Source organism: Anomalospiza imberbis, chromosome 9 (assembly GCF_031753505.1).
Source record: "Anomalospiza imberbis isolate Cuckoo-Finch-1a 21T00152 chromosome 9, ASM3175350v1, whole genome shotgun sequence".
Lineage (NCBI taxonomy): Eukaryota > Metazoa > Chordata > Aves > Passeriformes > Viduidae > Anomalospiza > Anomalospiza imberbis.
The window spans coordinates 31,666,648-31,688,603 of record NC_089689.1 but is presented as its reverse complement, the minus strand read 5'-3'; the positions used below and the strand labels follow the sequence as shown (position 1 = coordinate 31,688,603).

Sequence of the window (21,956 nt, the reverse complement as noted above, 5' to 3'; positions counted from 1 at the left end):
TGAGACATGAAAGAGACCAGACAGAGGCAAGGACATTTTGGAGTGAAATTGGAAATTACTTAATAGAGTTATTGAGGTTTGAAGATAACTTTTGAAATCATGGAGCACAACCCATCTACACCAAGTAGGCTTAGCTAGAGCAGGTTGTTCAAGACCACTACCTGTTGAGTTTTGAGAGTCAAATGGAGACTCCGCCACCTCTGCCAGCATGTAACATCCCTCACAGTAAAAAAAAAAAAAAAATTGTGTTCCAGTGGAATTTCATGTATTTTAATTTGTCCCCATTGCCTCTTGTCTTGTCAATGGCTACTATGAGGCTGGCTCCCTCCTCTTTATTGTATCCCATCAGGTATTAATGCACACAGATAAAATTATCTGAGCTTTCTCCTGTCCAGGCTAAAAAGTTAGCCTCTTCTCACATGACAGATGTTTCAGGCCCTTAATATTTTTGTGGCCATGTGCTAGATGCCCTCCTTTAAGTCCCCATCTTTCTTATACAGGGGAGCCTAGAACTGGATGCAGTACAGTCTCACGTATCCAGTAATTTGTCTAAGAACTCCAGGGAATGTCCATTCTGCCAGCATTTCCAAGAAAGGTCTATCCAAGGTTAAAAAAAAAAATCCTAATTCCTTCTTCTTGGCTGTTTTTGCTGCAAGCATAGTTAAGTATATACATTGATGGAAAGGAATAATAGGTGTATATATACAAGAAAGACATTAAGCTATTAGAGAGCATCCAAAGGAGGGCAGTGAAGATGGTGAAGGGCCTTGTGGGGAATCTGTATGAGGAGTGGCAAAGGTCACTTGGTCTGTTCAATCTGAACAAGAGTCAGAAGGGAGACTAATCACAGTCTACAACTTCTTGTGAGGGGAAGAGGGACAGACACTGATTTCATCTCTCTGGTGCTCAGTGACAGAACCTGAAGGAATGGCTGGAGCTGAGTCAGGAGGTTTAGGTTTGGTATTACAGGAAGGTTTTTCCCCCAGAGGATGGTCAGGCACTGAACAGGCTCGCCAGGTCACGAGCTCCAAGGCTGCCAGAGCTCAAGCAGCATTTGAACCATGCTCTTGGGCACAGAGTGGGATTTTTGTGCAGGGCCAGGAATTGGACTTGATAGCCCTTGTGGGTCCCTCCCAACTCAGCATACTCTCTGATTCTGTGTTTAAATATACTGGATTTTAAATAAAAAACATATTGTAAGTCATTGTTAAGTCATTCTCACTTGAAGTGATTCATCCTCATTTAATATGTACATGCTTCAGACTGTAAAGGCCAGACTCTCTCAAGCTGATACTGATACTGCTGACTAGTATATAGATCCCCAGCACAGATGCACATAGACAATAGCAATGCAGGCCTTCCTGCTGCTCAGCTGGAATGGCTGTTCAGCTGCTTGGGGCAAGAGCATAGGGAAACTGAAATACAGCTATTAACCTACTTCAGAAATTGTATTTTGGGTTAGTTGTCCAGTGTAAGTGATATGACAAGCAAAATTATTACAAACCAACCACACTTCTCTTAAAAACATTTTATTGAAATGCAGCATTGACTGTCAAACATTACACTCTGATTATCTTATTTTATACTGAGAAGAGAATCAGCGCTTAATAATGAACGGAATAAAAATATTTTGAAGGATTTTTTTTCATCCCTTTTTAATTCTATTGAGAAACACACTAAAATCTTCTTCCATAACAACACAGAACACTACAGCAGCGCCAGACACGCTTTATACGTTTCTTTAAGCCTTAAATTTGCCAACATGTTCACGAGCTATGATCATCCTTTGAATCTGAGCAGTTCCCTCATAAATCTGAAAAGGAGAATTGCAATAATGTTACTGGGTGATTTTTAAAAAGGTTTTAACAGGTATACATTTGTAAACCTTCATGACACTAATCCAGTGTGGATTAGGATGTGCAGGAAGACAGAAAAAACCAGAGAAAATTCCAGTGTGCCAGAGTAATTACCGTGGGCTAAATTAAATGTTATTCATACAAGATACTGAGAAAGTCTTGTTCTCTCAGGTGCTCCTATCTAAAGTCAGTAGGGCTCTCATGAAAACAGGTGACAACATTCCTCATATTTGAGGAAGAAAATACATTATTTAGATTTTTCAAAGTAGGATCTGAAATCACGGGTAGAAGGGAAGAGATTACTTATTCTTAAGTGTTTTCTTTAACTAGCCTCTCAAGGTCATACCATATGTTGTCTTTGATCCATTTATTTCCATTGCTTCTTGTTAACTAGTACTCTCTCCCACACAGTTTTGTTTGTGGTTTTCTTTATTCTTGCATTTTCTTCAAGAAACAGCCTGCATCATCCCTCTGTTCTGTTTGTTTGCTGGCAGCAAAGTCAAAAATAAACAAAAAAGCACCCTTGAAGTTCTAATGCCAAAGGAGGATGTATGCTCCACAAGGCATACTGCAATGTAATGCAACGGCTGAGGCAACATAGTTGAGAGGTTTTAATGTTTCAGCTCCCACTTCTGCCAGAACTTGGTTTGGCAAATTGCTGAAAATCATGCAAATTCACTTATAGGAATAATCTTTCCAGGAACCTTAAAGAGCATTTTAAAAATAAGAATGCTATAACCTGTGTTCACATTAGTGTTCTGGTTCAGAACAAGCTGTTGATTCCCAAGGTGAATTCTCTGCTGCTGCTTACCCCATGTTGATCCAGTCCACAGAGAAGACTGTGTTTTGTGAGTACTAGGTGCCTTCTGAAACCAACTGAAATGGAAGCTCTGCTTTCTCTTTATACTAAACATTCACCAATCCCTAGGAAAGCCATAATGGTAGAAGCCTGCACCTGGACCCTAACAGTTGGATGCCTATCAGGGACATAAATTCCAAGGGACCAAACAGGCTTGCCATGAACTCAGACTGCTCAAACTGCTTAGAGCGTAGCTGTCAGGGTCTCGGCAGCTGTTCCTGCAATCTACCAAACTGCTCCTATTGCACTAAAATTTGCACTTGCTGATGAACACAGCCATGGAAATCAAGTGTAAAGACATCACAATTCACAATCTTATTAAGTAATTACAGGAAAGGTTTTGGTTTATAAGCTGATGGAAATAGTTTCAAGACTCTCTGACAATTAAAGAAAGGAAGTTTTCCAAATTTAAGGGTTTCCAAACCTAAGAGTTTCTACCAAAGTAGCCAAGATTTATAGCCGGACAAAACTAGGGCACGGTAAGGACATGTAAAAATGTTATCACTAAACACAATAAAAGGGTTGTGTAATACCAAAAAAGATCAAACATATGAAAAATAATTTGAAAAATCAAGTTTTTCTGCATGCAACATATGGCCAAAAGTACATACCATCTGGAATTGAGCAATAATACAGCAAAGCACAGTGAAGTGTAAGATATAATCAAGAGACATGGACAAAACCTTTCCTGAATTCTTTTGGGGATGAAATGGAACTGACAGTCATAAAAAAAAATTAATACTAAATCTGATTAATTAGAAAAACAAGCCTACTTAGCCATGCATTTGGATCATTGTAATGAAAAGCCTAAGTAATGCTGGGATTTTGTTAAATCAATCTCAATCAATCTGAGTTTCAACCCTCACACCATCATTCTCTAAAAAATCATGCAACCTGACTGGAAAAAAGTCCCAATCGTAAATTTAAATTAGTCATTCATTTCCTCACTCACAGAAGTGAAGTTAGTTATAGGGACCTTTAGATTCCAGCATAGCAGTTGTCTTTCCTTAAATTGAGAAAAATTAATTCTTGGCTAGTGGCAATAATAGTTTGCATTTTGAAGTCAGCTGTAAGGCAAATATTAACTGCCTAGAATCTTGGATTGACAGCTGTTATAGCTAACAATCATTAGAGGTCATGGTCTATGTGCGTTTCTTGATATCAACTACTTTGGTATGTTTTATCTAGTCACTATTAGTGTTAGATGTCAATAAAGATTACTGGTTTTGCTGAATGCAAGTAAAATATTCTTTCTGAATTAAGAACTGCAGCATAGTATATGCCAATATACTAATTACAACATGACATGGAATAATTTCTTGACAGTAACACTGCAGTAAAAAACCTGGGCATTACAGTGAACTATGGGCTAAACATGAGTACAAAGGGGTCTTGTTAAAAAAATGGATAATCACTCTATATTGTGTCACACTTCTGTGGATACAACACATTTTACATGTCATGGTGTAAGCTAGGATAAGGGTTAATAGTTTTTCTAGTAGCTGGTCCAGTGCTGTGTTTTGTGAGAACAGTGTTGATAACACGTTCATGTTTCAGTTCTTGCTCTGTAGTGCTTACTGCAAATCCAGGACTTTCAGTTTCCTGTGATCTGCCAGTGAAGAGGTGCACAAAAATCTGGAAGGGAGCATGGCCAGGAGTGCTAACCTGGAATGGCCAAAGGAGCATATCATGCCATAGAGAGTCACACCCAGTATATAAACTTAGGGGGAGTTCACCAGGAGAGTGCTGACTGCTGTGGGTGGATGGGGTGGGCACTGGTCACAGGTGGTGAACAACTTTATTGTGCATCACTTGTTCTTCCTGGGTTCTATTCCTATCTGCCTCTCTCTTTTATTATTATAATTTACTTTATTTCAATTATTAAAGTTATTATTATTAAATTTATTTCAATTATTCTCAATGCATGAGATTTACCTTTTTTTCCCAATTCTCTCCACCATCCCTCAGGAGCAGGGAGGAAAAGGCAGTGAGGGAGTGAGTTGCTCCCTTGTCTGGCAACTTAGTTGCCAGCTGGGTTTAAACTACAGCACCACGATACTCTAATACTGTTGATACATCAGCCACACCATTCTACGCAGCTTATAATACCAAAGTTTCAAACAGAAAGTTTAATGCAAAAGTAAAACAAAAATCCCAACCAAACAAAAAACATATCTTCCCTCATAAGTCATTGGGGTAAGAAACTGCTTTAGTGTTCAGGCTAAGAAGACAGCTGAACTGTAAGCAGACATCAATCCAGGATACAGACAGATGGTCAAACGTTTTGCATCTCTGAAGATTTTCAAGAACGGTATGATATGTAAACCACCTCTACTTACAGAATACCAAAGCAAGCATTGGTATTTTGATCAAGATTTTTTTCCCAAGAGTTCAAAGACTTCAAAATTGAGAATCCAAGAATTGCAACAATTACCACATTAGAGGGAAAAAAACCCCAAACCCACACAATTTATTTCTCTTATGTGGTTTCAGTTTTCATCAAGTGTAATGACTTTATTATGCAAGAAATTTCCTGATTTTAAGTAATTTCCTGATTTGAATCACTGTTTCTTTAAATGGAAGGATTACTGCTTTCATTCTAAAATAATTTTTAATATGACATTTTTTAATACCACATAATTACATCATGATTTGAAGTATGTAGCCATTACTTTATTCTATATAAAATCTATGCATTAGCATATTCTCTTTTACTTACCTGGTAGATTTTAGCATCTCTCATTAGTTTTTCTACAGGATATTCAGTATTAAATCCATTTCCTCCAAAAATCTGTACTGCATCTGCAGCTACTTGGTTTGCAATGTCACCAGCAAATGCCTTTGCAATGGAAGCATAGTAGGTATTCCTGCGACCGGCATCAACTTCCCACGCAGCTCTCTGGTAAGCCATCCTAGCGAGTTCAACTTTCATTGCCATTTCAGCAAGCAAGAAAGACACTGCTTGGTGCTATGATGAAATAAACTAGGTTAATATTGCCTGCTTAAAAATTCTATAACATGCAGGAAAGATAAAATCTCCTTAATACAGTGATTTTTTTCAAAAAACTCAGTAAGTTGTACAAGAGAAGTTATGCAGAACATGTATCATGCTCTCATATAACATGTATCATGCTCTCATATATGCATGTTGATTTATACTCTTTAAGTTTTCAATTTCCAAATCCATTTAGTCATAGGGATTAAATACTGATGAAACAACAGTTGAAGTTGGTCTTTACTTTTTATTGGTATTTATCTTGTTGTTTATTCATATTTTTTCAAAACTGGTAAGCAGCATGATGGGCAATGTATTCTATTGGTGTTAATACTATTTATCTTGTTTCACATACCTCAGATGTTTTCTTCTTTCCTGAAAATTCCTCTTTGTTAGTACTGAAGAACTTAAATATGCCCAGTTGGTATGTAAGTTCTGAGCTTTGGGGCAGAGTTTTCTTTCTGCTTTTCCTACTATCATTGATAAATTACCAAAAATACTTGAAGTTACCACATAGCTAAGTTTACTTATGGTGCAACCTATATACTTGGAAACCACAAAATGGCAGAGGTATAATATAAAAAACTAAGAAAATATAAATATCAAGGAATAACCTTGAAAAATCAGTAGCAGTACATCTGGTGTGAAAACATAAGCTTTTATTATATTGTTTGCCCCCACACTTACTTCAACAATTGGTTTCCCAAAGGTTTTTCTCTCCAAAGCGTATCTAGTAGCTTCATCAAGGGCTCTTTTTGCTAATCCAACAGCACCAGCTGCTACCTAAATTTAATAGAGGCCAGAATAAAAAATCAGAAGTTGCTGCTATATTTTATAACCTATTTTTTTCTGATACTTACGGGTGGTCTGGTCTTATCAAAAGCTCCCATTGCGATTTTAAAGCCAGCTCCTTCAGCTATCAATACATTTTCTTTTGGGACTCTCACATCTTCAAAGACAATGCCTCTTGTATCTGAGCAACGTTGACCCATATTCATTTCCTGAAGTGGGAAATTTACAGATGTGCTACTAATTTGGATTATTCAAAGGTACATTGTGTTTTCATTCTTTTGTTGACTCAAAGCATTGCTTTTCTTCCCCAAAACACTTAATCTAAAAATTACCACATGCAAGACAAATACTAGTTTTGTATTTGCAGACCAGAATGCCCTTAACTTGTCTAAGCTGAGCAGCTTACTTTCTCCTTATATGAAATGAGTTCTGTCACTGTAATCAGTCTTCTTGTGTTCTTCTAGTTCAACTATCTTTGAGATGCAAGTGGAAAAAGAAAAGCATCTAACATTCAGGAAGTACAGGTATACTACAAGTGAATAAATAAATAAATGAGCATTTCAAGTTTTTGGATTTCTTGCCTAATGTTCAACATTCAGTTTACCTACCATTAAAAATAGTACTTTTTTGTAAAGAGAGGACTAGCATCAGTATCTCCAAGGCCTCTTCTTTGACCAACACTTGCTAAAATTAAAACTCACTATGTGTGTATTTTGTCAAAATTGTTCAGCTTGCTTCTTACTTTTTCAAGGCATACTACTTCTCATTTATTGGCACCTGCCAATACAGTCATTCTCAAAGACTCTCTGCAGACATTTAAAGTAGTCATCTTACTTTAGACCATTCTGAATAATTCCTTTTCTGAATTAACAGCTTTAAAATTATGTTTTATGAATTGTTCCTCTGTGTTGTGAAAATGAAAAGATGGTTGTACACAAGCAAATGAAACTGGTCAGTTGTGTAAGTCTTTTTTCTTTAGTGGTACATTTGTTTGATTATTGATTTAGAACTGAACAACAATTTCTGGCTTGTCAAACAAGAAATACAGTCTTCACCTTTCTTCCAATTTGGATCCCTGGGCTATCTGCTTCCACAATGAATCCAGTAAAGCCTTTGCTGGCAGGAGCTTTTGGATCTGGATTCGTACGTGCTAGCAAAAAATACCTAGTGTAAAACAAAATAGATGGAGGCAGTTTAGCTTCACGATTAACAAGATATATTTATCTAGCACTTTAAACATTTTTGTGTGCATTTCTACCATATAATAAATTCTGTCTGTGAGTTAACAACCTTTCTTTCTTGCCCATCCTGAAAATAAAATGAGAGGGAGCAAGAGAGCAGAAGTTTCAAAGATTCAAGATTTCATAAAGTTACTCAGATCAACATGCAAATATAACCTACCTTTTCCATGTATTGTAAGTCTTTAAGATATTAACAGCTTCCCAAATAGTACAAAAGAAACCTATTCATAGCATGTACATAAAAATTAATGCTTAGGACATACTTTCTTGGATGTAAAAGATAGAACCTGATTTCAAAGATCTTGATTTTATTTTTCTAAGTGTAAGTTTTAAATAAGTATTTATCTTAAAAATTAAACAGCTGTAAATCACCTCTATGGTATTCAGCAAGGCCAAAAGAAAACTTACAGATTGTCTTTGGTAGGTCTGCCTTCAACAAGAAAATAAATAGAACATTCAGATTTTGGGTAAGCGTATAAAGTTTCTTCCACTTGAATTCAGGGAAATTTCTGTGTTGTGAATCAGTGTGATGTAAGACATGATTTAAGAGGTTTACATTATAAAAGTCCATTCCAGACAATATCTGCAGTTTTTGACAGATGGAAAATGTCTTCTTTTCAGAAAATAAAAAGTAACACTACAATCTAACAGCATTTCTAGCTTCACTAGGAGTAAGAGGTGTTTCTAGTAGAATCACATTTAATTTTGATAGCCAAAAGATTCAAGAGGGTATTATTGAGTGTGGAATCATAATGTCATCACTCATTTTTCTTTTCAGGCTTTGCATAGCACTCAAGACTGCATTTGTATATGCCATCCTGATAGCTATCCTCATAAACTGGGCAGAGATTAAAATGTAGTCTGCTGAAGCACAGAGAATGTTCAGATTTGTGTCTAAGGATAGGTTTTTAAAGGATAGGTCTTTAAAGAATTTAACTGAGGTTGGAGGGTTGGGGTAAAACCACTACAGAACAGCAGAGAACTGTGACACCAGTTAACATACCAGTTTGCTTTCCCCCCATTTGTGATCCACATCTTCTGACCATTAATAACATATTCATCTCCTTTCTTTTCAGCCTTTGTTTTTATACCAGCCACATCAGAGCCTGCTCCGGGCTCTGTTACACAGTAAGCCTAAAAGAAATTAAGATGCAAGAAAATAAAAAAGTTCTATCTTTAGTCAACTACAAATTAATGCAGATTATGTGCATCAAACTAGTTGTTGAAGGTTTAAGTGAACTGCATAGTAATATCCAAACACCAAATAAACAAAACTCCTCAATAAAACCCCAAAACAACCCTACACACAGCCCCCTCCCCCCTGCAAACAGCTGGTCAAGTAAGGGTTAATTCTATTTATAAATCCATAATAATACATTAAATTGGCTTATAATCAAACAGAAACATTCTGTAACCCTTAAGTTACTACTTCATCGGGATTCAAAAATTCTGATGTGAAAGCTGAGGATCTTTAAAGTCTGAAAATAGGAGCACTGAGTCCTTCAGTTTAGGAGGCTTAGTTGTAAATTTACATACATTGCACATGAATCTTTACTTCTTTCTATGTAACAAGTACAGTTTATGTAATATTTGAGATCACAAATAAGAGTGTCATTCCCATCCAAGTTGAGGGTCTCCTTACATAAACCTTCTATTTTACTTAAACATCTACAACCCTTCTCAAAAGGGAAATAAAAACTATTAATTTTTGGTAAGTGGCTTAGGATGGGGATAATTTTCCAAGTAATATCTTCTGTTTACTTACTGGTTGTATCTCGTTAGGTATTCGCTAACTTACAGTAAATGTCACTGTTTACATATAAATCAAACAGGGTTAAGTTGTGAGTACATGTAAGTGTTCAGGGAAAAAAAAACCACGCAAAAAAAGGAGGAAAAGTAAAAAAAGGAGTCATACAATTAATGTGGTTTGGAAACACTCTGCAGTATAGCAGTTATACTTACACACATCATTGGTTCTTCTGTCATTCTTCCTAAGTATTTTTTCTGCTGATGCTCATTTCCCGCAATGATAACTGGCATTTGCTGAAAAAAATATTTACACCATTAATCTGGCTCTTTCAAGGACAGAGACTGTAGTTTAAGGGATGTAAGAAAAGACAGAACTCACCCCTAGGGAGTTTGCTTCAATGGCAGTTTGAACCCCTGTACATCCATAAGCTAACTCTTCTGTAATAAGGCACGCTTCAAAACTGCCAAGGCCAAGGCCACCTATGGTTGAAGTATTTAAGTTACTCAAGGGGATTTAAATTATAATGTATTAATGATTTACATAACATAATTAACAAAAATGCATTATTCCACATACATTTGATTGTGTACTGTGTTCTCATGCAAGCTTTTTAAATAAATCTTCATCAGAAGAGTAACAGGTAATTTGAAAATTACCTATCATGTGTCCAGAGTTATTGTTGGATTAATGTGGGACAACTTGCACAAAGTGGCACAGAACGTACCATTCACATTTTTTTACTACTGTACATTCAAGAATTAAGATTTCCTAGGAAGCAGAGAAAAGGCCCCTGAGCCAAAAGCATTTGGGAACAAAAAAGTGTCCATATTAGTAGACAACCAACACAGTAATCTGTGTCTGACAGAAGCCAACACTATGGGAAACTGGCCAACACTACATACAAGTACAATAACAAGTACCTCAAAAATATTTTCCTGAACTTTAAGGTGACTTTCTTGGTCAAAGAAATAATACTCTTTGGTATCTTTGTTATGCCAACCCGTGATAGACATCTGTTTCATGAATTTATCTGGTGTCTTTTTGAACCTATGTCAAATTTTAGCACCTATATCCTACAGGGGCAATAAGTTGCAAATTACCTCCACACTGCAGGCAGAACCATCTCCTTTCACTTGTTTTGAATCTAGCATCTGCTGACATAATTTGATGCCTTCTAGTTATATTGAAAGGCACAGTGAACCATCAATCCCTTTTCACACTCTCCCATGACACTGACATTTTAGTCATTTCTCCTATAGAATTTACATCTCACACAGAAGATAAAACTTCTATATTCTTTGTCATCCTTTTAGAAATGTTCTCCATTTCCCCAATGCTCTCTTGATATGGAAGCATCTGACTATATAATGAGTTAAAGAGGCAAGTGCCATTTGGATTCAGGAAGCAGCATAATTATGCCTTCTGCATTTTCATTCATACCCTTAAGAGTCCCTCTTGACCTTAGCTTTTACAGTTTTGACCACTTCTGAGCATTATGCTTGTGTTCACAGGATCCAAAGATGTCTTTTCTGAGAGGCAGTATCTAGTGCACAGCATAGCTTTCTTCTGTGAAGTTCACAGAAGAACATCATCCCTTCACACATGCATCACTTTTTCTTTTTGGAATCACATTGCCATTTTAACTCTCACTCTCTTCTGTAACCTTTTCCTGCAGCTCTCTGAACCAGATCATCTTTTCTATGCTGAATAACTTAGTATTATCAGCAAATTCTATCACCTTTGTATTGACACCCTTCTCAGTTTATTTATAGACATCCCAAACAGCACAAGACCTAGCAAGGCTGTGCTGCTAATTTTGTCAGTATGAAACCTGATGATTTTTAAAACTTATTTTGGAAGTTCAGGCATTCTCTATTCCCTGTTCACATATTTATTAGCTACTTCAGAGAACTTCAATGATTTTATGAGGCATTAGTTCCTTTCACTAAAACCCTTCTCTAGCATATCATGTTTGTCTGTATCACTCATACATCTTATGAGTCAGGACTCTGCTGTACTGCACTTAATCTAAACTGAAAAACTGTTCTTCTGGGATAAACTCTTAAATTGCTCCAGCCTGTGTCAGAGACTAGAACAAAACATGGCCTTCTAATTTCTCTGCCTAATCACCTGACATTGCACCAGGGGAACATTAAGCAGCTATAATCACAGTAGAAAAATCTGGTCATAAATTACTAAACCATAATCTGCCTAATTTGTCTCCTGATTACACCCACACCTAGTACCACACTTGTATGTGTCAACCTGCCTACTGATTAAATTTAGATTATTCAAGTACCGACTATTTATGCGACAGTACAGAATCCATAATTACACATAAGAATCTCATCTAATGTCTTTTTGTTGTTTCATTTTACAGATTAAAAAGAATGTTTACTTACCACAGCTTTCCGGTATGTGTGAATTCATGAGACCAAGCTCCCAAGCTCTCTTTATAAGTGGAACAGGATACTGAAACAGACATGGAAAAATCACCTTCTGATTCATCACAACCAAAACTTTAAATTTTATGCAGATTAAGATAAAAGTCTGTTTCTTCCCATTTTTTCCCTTACACTCTGGTAGAATTTACCTCTCCAGTTTTGTCATATTGTGCAGCAACAGGAATAATTTCCTCCACAGCAAATTTACGAGCAGTAGCTTGAAACTCTTTCTGTTCATCAGTAAGTTCTATTTTAAAAAAGGAAGAGAAAAAGATCATAAATTCTCTGCTTTCATTTTGCCAATTGTCATGACTACAATAAAAAAGAAGACGAGCATCTGTTGGATATTCTCAGTTCAGTCAGAGAGAAAAAGAGAAGGTTTTGTAACCAGGCGAGAGCCTGGGAGACAGTTGGGAAAGAATGTAAATAATTCTCTAATCTATCTTGTTGTTCACATTGTTTATAGATATGTTCTGCCAATGCACGTCATTCACTGCACACCAATGGTATGAGATGTTTTTACTTTAAGACCAATGAAATTAGTCCGCACGATGTTCTCTATATATAGAGCGGTGCATTTGAAATAAATCAGAGTTCATTCTCTAGCCTTTGCCTTGGAGTCTTTTCGTTACCGTCCTGCTCTACAGCGACAAGCATCCTTCCAGGACAACCCAAACCACCACTATTTGGAGCTCTCCAGGAAGCAAAAAAGTTCAGGTTCCTCTACCTCCTGGGAGAAAACCTCCATTGTTCTCTGATCAACCCCTACATGCACTTACTTATGTCTGATGAAATTATCCACAAAATATTGAAAATGAAGCAGAGAGGACTGTGTAACATAAAATGTATTACCAAAAGAAATAAGAATGCTGTGCTAATTAAAAGCATAAAAAGACAGAGGTTGCCCAAGGATCCTGACTCTTCAACTTCAAACATCTAGCTCTGATCCTCTAAATTTGCTTGTACGTATATATTTTATATAATATGCCAAGATGAAGATAAATTTCTTTTTTTGCATTTCTTGATAACCAAGTTCAACTATGACTACATTTAGGTACTGTGACATTGAAAACAGCAATATGAGGTAAGTATTCAAAGCTAAGACACTTTGGCAATAAAAAAAAAAACCTTATCATAGATATGAGTTTAAAAAGGAAGAAAATCTTAAGAACACTACACACACATCTGCCTTGCCTCAGCTGAGGATAAAGCTACTTTGTTTTTCAAACTATTTTTTTACTAGAAATATATTTAGAACAAACACCTTCATTTTAAAATCACGGTGAACTACAATATAGGATATTATTTCTTTTTAATTCTGCAATTTGCCCATTATTGTTACATTTCTTTCAAAAACTGTACTACTTACCAAAGCTAAAGCCAGCTCCAGGTTTGCCTACATGTAAGTTTTGTGCAGGTTTACTAGAATAGGACCTCCATCCATGCCTTGTGATGGTTTGAAGCATTTGCTAAAGAGGAAAAGAACATGAGGTGTAAGATCTTTACAGCTCAAGCCTCCTAAAGCTACTAACCTATCTGCAGCACAACTTTAGACTCCCTCTCTAGAAACTGTGACACATAAGTATAACACAATTACTACAGTGATAAAAGAATTACTGGCTACATTGTGTTTTCCTCCTGTGGCAAGCAGCACTTAAATGAACTGACACCTCTACCAGGAATCTCAGGCTTTAATGGGACCAAGGGCAAGTGAACTGCTGTATGCACTTTTAAGTATTGTGCAACTGAGTATTTAAAAATTATTAAGCAGAATTAAAATTTATAGTCACAGAGACACAGCAATATGTATTTCTTTCATTTATACACACACTCCTCAAACTTCATTTTCTGGCCCTCTAGTGAATATCCTATCACTCAATGCTTACCTACATGCAGATTTAGCAAGATTTTAATAACAACCTACCAATTAGCCAATATATCAGAATATTTTGATAATGTCCTACACTAATCTCTGCTTTCTTTTAATAAGCTACTGCCACTGCTACTTGGTGATTATTATTATCCTCCAATAGGAGAGACAGCAGACTATCTGAAGTTTATTTTTCCTCCTAATAGTTACCACAAATTTATTCTTTTTCATTGTAAACACTTTCTCCACTTTTTTAAGTTTAGAGCCCCAAATATTGTTGCTACAGGTATTTTCAGAATGTCTTAATACTGTGCAAAAACATATCTGAATTTGTTTTAAGATTATGGTTTATTCTCTTCAAGAGCTATAATCTCTGAAATGTTTGGAAATTAGTGAAAAATATGAAATTGGATGATTTTTTAGGATGACCTTTAGCATACGCAATCAATATTGCAAAACCAAAGTTGCCTGAACACTAAGGAAAGGCTTCTTCTTGATTTTCTTCTGTGAAAATATAGACTTATTTTTTTTTTTAATTGTGATCAGAACAGTCACTTACTTCCTACCATTAGAAAAAAACTTAATTATTGATAGTAATGCAAAAAATATCATTTTATTTTACTGGGACCTCTAGAAGACAAGGACATTACATAAAGTTACACAGTCAGGGAGGCAACATGTACCTTCAAAAAAGTTATGGTAGATAAACCATGCTCTTAATAATAATGCTATTTGATAGATGGTTATAACACAGCACAAGAAGCATGACAAATACTGCCAATAATAGGTATCAACATAGTGAAAAAAGTATTTCCAGAGGATACTGAAAACATCTATAAAGTTCAAAGGTGAAGAAATACAGGAGGACCACTGCTGGGCAGAGAAAAGGGAGAGACTATGACATATTTGCATACTGTGCTGGTGATGTCAATTTATTAATAGTTCAGGACTGCATTTTGCTGTAGGTAATATATTATTAATTTCAAGTTTTAGAAACAATAGACATTGCAAAAGAGTACCTGGCTAAGTTTTCAGTTACTGCTACCTCTCATATTAAAAGCCAAAACAATACCACAAAAATTTAGATAGACCTTGATTCTTCAGAATTATTTACACCTTATTTTATCAGGAAAAAAAGAGAAGGTGAGGTTGAAAAAAAGTCAGATGATTGAAATTTTTTAAATTTTCTTTTTTTAAGGAGCAGCCCTTGATAGACTAATGCATAGCTTTGCCACCAAAAGATTTTGCCTACACTTGGAAAAGTACTGGATTCAAACTAATGCTATAAGTGGTACTCTATATGAAAGAAGCTGTAAAATTTAAACCAGTGAAATTATGTCTATTGTCTAGTATGCAAGGTAACACTGAAGATTACTCTGGAAAAACTCACCAATACCCCCACAAACAACTGTGGACAGATGGGACTCATACCTGGAAGCTGCATGACTGATCAGATGACAAAAGATGAGGGTTTGCTACACGTAAGAATTTGGATGACCATCTGCCTACTTGTCAACTTTCCCATTGCTTGACTTTGAGGAACGGTTCAATTCAGTGACAAACTACTGCTAGTGATGTTCAGATACAACTCCTACTGCATTTCCTTGCACTACTGTATAAACTCTATCACAATTACAAATATGACCATCAGTGTAGCAAGACTAACACTAACACTGGAAGAATGTGCTGTCAGGAAAAGGGTATGAAAAGGCTAGTCACAAAAGTGATGCAATCTCTTTATTACCTTGATGGCAAAAGAACTATAGAACCTGTTCGAAAAGATGCACGTCACAGAAAACAGTGGGACAGCAACAAGCTAAGGGTCACTAACCTTGATTCTGCCTCACTTATCTCAAGGCAAAATGGAAAAGAATTATCAAGAGCAGTTTGTTGCTGGGGTAACATGTCAGGAGGCTGAAGCTGAAACAGTAATTTCCTCCCTATGGGCTTCCTTTGCCTAAAGCATTGCTTTTGATCCATAAGATACCAACTTCAGATGGAGACTTCTTCCCTCATTGACTTCCCTCACTCTTACAGCAACACTTGGGACCTGCAGCCAAGCTGCATCAATCAGGGGAAAACTAACGCTGCTGCATGGAAAACTAATGCTCCATGCACACTCATGAATGCCTCTGGAAATGGGGAATCCAGAAAAAGGCATGTGTCATGCTAAATATGTTTTGAATAGTTTTTGTTTTCTAGTTTGAAGCTGTGAGGTTATTGGTGGTTCAATACAGTGAAAAGATTGTACTTTAGAAAACCAACTATTCACACGTATTTTTTAAAAATTAACATAGGTAGTTAATAGATATCACAGCTACGTATGCTAAAGGAAATGCATTGGAGAAAATACCCTGAACTCTAACCCCGGTGTTTTGAAGCCGCCTCCACCTTTGAATGGAGAGGTGCCAGACACACTTGGCACGACGCGGCCTTTGCCACATGAGGAACCCCAGGGCTGTGCAGTATCTCCACTGAAGAACATCAAATGGCAATAGCCATTCGAACCGTGAGGATTACGGTCATAAACTCGGGTAATACTGCGAGGCAGGAAGAGCAGCAAAGCGGGGGGATTCCAGCCCCGCCGGCTCTACGCAGCGGAGAGGCACCTATGCCTGCAGCCGTCCCGACTGTCACGGCGGGCGGAACGCGGGTTGGCCCTGCCTCTTCCGCCCTTCGCCCTCTGCGATCCCGCCGCCCTTCCCCGCCGCCTGGGCTCCCCCGGCCGCCAGCACCGGCAGCGCCTCGCTTCGGTCCGCTCTGCTCTGGTGCGGTCCGTCCCACAGCGTCCCGCGCCTATCCCTGGGTCTTGTGTCCCCCGAGCGTTCACCCGCCCCGGCCGCTCACCCGCGTCGGCCTCAGCGCAGCCATCTCGGCGGGCAACCGCGGCAGCTTCCCGGGGCGGTGCTCGGCGGCCTGGGCGGTGCCACGCGGGGCGGCTGGGGAAGCGCCGCACTCGAGCGCCCGCGCCTTGCTCCGCTCCTATGGGGAGAGCCTGCCGCAAGTTCCTGTTCCGCCGCTCGCTCGTGGAGGAGCGCCGCGCCCTGTCAGCGACTCGGCCCGTTCGTACTGCCCGAGCACGGGCAACTGTCCGTGCTCCAGGCTGCGCCAGCTTGCTGCCTGTCTGCTGAACGTCCTAGGCTGGTTCCAGTCACCTACATCACTCACCTGTTAGCAGAAAAACCTTTTCTGAAAATTGTAAGCAGTTTTACTGTAATTTGCGCCTCAGGGAATCATAAACTCATGTTTCGGAGGTGTGCCAGGAACTGGAGAGTGACTGGGCCTGGCGCACGGGAGTTGTCACTGTGTTGATAGTTACATAAAGTGTGCTTATAAATGCTCTTAATTCCAGTTGTATTTTAAAGGAAAAGCAATGCTTTTGGAAATTATCTTTGGTGCGTAAAAGATATGCTTTTCACACTACTGTTTCACAGCAGTGTTATTTAGGGGTTTATTAAAACAAGGATTAAAAAAAAATGGCAGCCATTGATTTTTCTGTGAATTCCTTTATTAGGTGTGAAATTTCAACAGAATTAACAAAATATTTTTCTGGAAGCTAGATTTTGAATAACATTTTATTTTGTATAATAATACAAAATAGTAAGCAACAAATATTTTTGCGTCATTATTGCCTTTTTATATTTGGCTCTTAGTTGCTTGCTTTGTTTCTGACAGTTGAGAGTATTGATTTTGTAGTTAATATCAAAGAAACAGTTTGATAGAAAACTAGCCTTATAAAAGTTATTTACAGACATATTTATCAACTGTCTGAAAGGAGATGATTGTAATGTTTTATAGAGTTCATACTGTTGTGGTTGCAGGTGATTACCTAAGGGAGGCATGTGGGCAGCTTTGATTCAGTGCATAGGCTGCTGCTTTTTCACTCTGGTATCAGGAGATTTTTTTTCCCATACTTTAAGGGCAATGGAGTAAAAGACATAAGCATAATTTATATCTCTGTGTTGCTTAAGTATTTTTGAAGATTCTGTATGTTCTTGTTTCAAGTACACCATACCTTTGGAATGTAAAGCTGCAGTGGGGCTTTAAAATACCAACACTCAAAGTCTGCATTTTGTGTTCCATTTAAAGCGTTTTACAGGTTTGGAGTCTTTTCAGTTGTTAACAACAGGATTTTACCATTTGTTAATGAACTTTTGTTTTAGAAATGGAAAGCAAACGAAATATTCTGCAGTGATTTATGTATTGAGTTACTGAAGTTACTGCACTAAACAAACATAGAAAAATTTAGTGTGTAGGTCCTGAATTCATGATCTCTAAAGTAGAATAACTTTTGATGTAGTGCAATGCAACAAACATGGCAACTTCTTCTTAGTAGAATTATGACCTGTTTTGCTTTTCTTTGATCCCTGATACAATAGTAACTTAAAACATCTTAAACCCAACATTTTTTTCTAAATTTCTGTTGCAAGCTCTTGCCTTTAGTTTGTCTTGGGATTTAGTTGGGTGGCCCAGGGTGGGCGGTTAGGGGTTTTACCCCAGCTTTTTCATAGTTTTTAAAACAATAAATTTATTGGGAAAAAAAAAGGAAAGTATCTCTATGGAAAACTCTAAATTATCTAAAATCAAGATAATGTGATTCTTGAATTAAAATATTTTCAAGTATATTTTTAGATTGTTTAATTCCTGGATATCACAATCAGTACTTAATGTCAAGTTTTCAGTCTTATTTAATCACAAAGCCATAGCTGCTCTAAGTCTTGAAAGTTTTTTATTTAACGACTGTATGTAAACACACCAAATATTTTTCCTTAATGTCATCAAACCACACTGGGTTACTTTTTTGTGACTATCAAACATGAACTGTAAGGAAAGCAAAGGGACAGATGTACAGAGCTTGAGAAAAAATAAAAAACAAACAGTGGCATCCTGTAATAATTTTGCTCTCTATTGACTTTCTGAAGAAACATAGAGCCAGTAGACACCTGAGAAGATAATTTTTGAACCACACCTCAGTGTAAATATCACCTGTCCTAATTTTTTTTTAAGTATGGTGAGACTTTTTCAGGACTATTTGCTTTAAGAAACAAGTGCTTAGTTAGACAAGCATGGCTTTTGCTTGCATGAAATACGAAAACAAGTTGATCATTAAGAAAGAGAGGTAGGCTTAGCCTTGTGTAAAGGAAGCATCTAGGACATTTTTGCACTAAACATGCTGCAGCTGGCACTTTAGTAGCCTAAAAATCCTCAAGATATATTGTTTGGTACATTTCTGCCTTGTAGAATCAGATATTAATAAAAGTCCAGTTGTAGTGAACAGACCTCTCTCAAGTGAATTTAACACTTGAAACTTAGAACCCAGAACAATGAAGTTACAACTGCCAGCCCAAGCTGAATAAAGGTGAGGTACCACATAAGCACCACCATGACACTATGGTGGGTGGGATTTTAATAAACATTTATATTGTAAAACTCCATTTGTGTCTCTGCAAGACCATACCAATGCTAACATTTAATAGTATACAAGAACATAACCATGTAAATGTGTATTACATGTGATACAGTGTAGACACTAATTTTATAGTAAGACATATGCTTATTTTTAGCAAGTGCAGCAAATGACAAAACACGAAGCAAAACATGCCTTGAATCACTAGAGTTCAGTTTCTATAACAGCTGACAGAACTTATGCCTGCATAATAAAGACAGAATTCAATAATGATTATAGCTGTGGCTTGTTGTTGAATTGTATAAGGTAGAGTTTAGAAACAATAGCTGAGATAATAGCCCTATTGAGGCACATGCAGTACAAAAGTACAGGGGAGACATCTTGGGTTGCAGTTTCTGGAAGAAGAATACTGGGATTGAGAATACAAGCACAAGAAGGTGGTGATTGAAATTTTCATCTAACATTCATGTGATAAATAATGAGGCCCTTTACAACATGAATAGCTGAAGCTCATTTTGCCATGGAAGTAACAAGACTTGTACTAGGTCAGACCAAAGATCCATTTGGCATAGTATCCAGTTTATGATAGTGCAAAGAAGAATGGTCAGGAAATGGTTCCAGAAAATTATTTACCAATAATGTAGTGATTATTTTTATAAAATTTTTTTCTAAATTTTTTCTACTGTCCAAAAATTTTTCAATTTATAAGTTTCCTGAGCTGGAGGTGATACCTTTGTGTTTAATAATGCTTCATAGATGTCTCTTCCATTAACTTTTTGAATGTGTTGGGAACCACAGCTTAGTTTCTACAGTATGAAGAACCACTTCAGGTTGCTTCTTTTTGATCCGACATCTGATAAATTCATTTGTGGTCCCTACTACTTGAATTCAAACAGGCACATTCAAACATAACATCTTTGAGGCAGTCGTCTTTGAGTCTAAGATTTGATTTAAAAATATGTGGATATCCACAGAGCAATTTCTTTTCCAAGCTGAATAATCATCTTTGAGTACTTTCTGCAATGCCTTAGCTTTGTGTCAAAGAAGCAGAATTCTGAAGTCGCTCATGTTCTTGCAAAAAGATAAGAGTATAACTTCTGTGGTCTTTTTGTATGATTTTCTGTTGCCTTTTTTTTTTAATTCCTCTGAACACCAAAGTGAAAATTTTCATGTATTTTCTATCTGACTATCAACAGTATGTGGGATGTAATGGTCAACTCAAAGTTCATCTTTGTATGTACTTACTTCTCTGCACCCCTTGTCTGTGCCATTTTACATTCTATTTGTCCTGAGCTTATCTGAAATTCTTTCAGCCCCATAACTATTGGCATCAAATTTTCCCACTTCAGTATTCCTCTCCTTTTTTAAATCTTTGATGAGTATCTGGAACAAGAGTCCCAACATACAAGCCTTTGAGAGTCTATGGGTGGCCCCACCAATTAAAAAAAAAATTGATTAGTCTTCAGATTTTAAAAATAAAATATTTTTCATAAGGTTATGTGGAAGGAAAATGTGTGCTTCTTTAAGGATATCTGGTCATGAACCTTTTCAGTGCAGAAATGGAGGCAGCCATAAACAAGAACATGAAAGACAGAGACCTGACTGACAAGTGGTAAGGGAGTCAGAGATGACACACAAATCAGACAGCCATACTAACTGATGAGGAATGTTTATTTCAGTACAATTATCTGATCAAAGGTCTTGTCAAGTGAGATAACAAGAAAAGGTGGAAAGCCATAAACAAAATATGGAGACACACACATGACAGTCAAAGATAACAGTGACAAACACAAGAAACAAACCGCCTCTCAATACACTTCAGGCAAACTGGGACTTTGCACCTGATAAGATGCAAATGTGAGGGTCCATAATGTTGGAAATGGATCTGTGGAACCATTCAAACTAAAGAAGGATTGTGCAGGGGAAGGACGTCTGGAGGAACAGAGGAGAAAATAAAGAATGGACCATTAAATGGACCCGTCAATGTTAAAAAGGGCAATAGGTACACTTGTCTGACTGAGCCCAGTCTCTCTCTCCCGTGTGTATGTGTGTTATAAGGATGAAGTGGCAACTACTGAGGGACCTCCGTGAGTAGATTTGGTACCAAGGTTACATTTGGGAATGTAAGATACCCATTTGTGGTGCTGGTGTTAGGGAGGTCTCAGTATCTGCTGCTGGAGCGGTTGGAGGTCTTAGCTGCCAGCTGCTGAGGTGGGTACAGTGAGTGCATGTCCTGAAAATCTTCTGTGGATGAGATCAGTGAGGGATTCAGCACCAGTAGCTGGAGTATGACCACATGTCCCAGCTTGTGTGCATGGTGCTGGATGCTGAGGATGCCATTATCTTCCCCATAGTGGGTGTGTGTTTCTCAGACATCGGGTCATCAGACAGGCAGGGATCCATCCTGTCATCCATGGCAACCTGTGAGTGTGGAGTGCCTGTGGGATATGTGAATGCAATATGTTTGCAGCAAGCATCAAGCTGCCTGGAAATAGGCAGGTGAAGAGGCTGGGATCTGGCCACGGGTACCAGATGAATCTGCTTGGGCATGTGCTTGGGCATCCAGGGAATCCTGTGTGTGCCTGCACTAGTGACCTTTAGTCTCTGCCAGCCCAAGAGGAGGAGAGGACATGGCTGCCAGTGCTCTGTGCTGGAGCTGAGGGTGAGTCCTGCATGTAGGTGCTGTTGAAGACTGTGCACCACAAACAGGAAGGCAGCAGCAGCCACGTCACTCTGCCTGGC

General features: G+C 37.7%; 1 protein-coding gene across 1 annotated transcript; it reads right to left on the bottom strand.

Moving 5' to 3' along the window:
- Window positions 1–1,513: 1,513 nt before the first annotated feature.
- ACADM (acyl-CoA dehydrogenase medium chain) lies at window positions 1,514–16,710 on the bottom strand. The gene is made up of 12 exons (XM_068199060.1): window positions 16,655–16,710; window positions 13,307–13,406; window positions 12,087–12,184; window positions 11,896–11,965; window positions 9,872–9,972; window positions 9,706–9,786; window positions 8,747–8,877; window positions 7,558–7,666; window positions 6,571–6,711; window positions 6,398–6,493; window positions 5,435–5,683; window positions 1,514–1,813 (listed from the first exon to the last, which is right to left on the bottom strand). Exons 1-12 carry the CDS (start codon window positions 16,676–16,678, stop codon window positions 1,742–1,744), a joined length of 1,272 nt encoding a protein of 423 aa, XP_068055161.1. The 5' UTR covers window positions 16,679–16,710; the 3' UTR covers window positions 1,514–1,741.
- Between the last annotated feature and the right edge of the window lie 5,246 nt (window positions 16,711–21,956).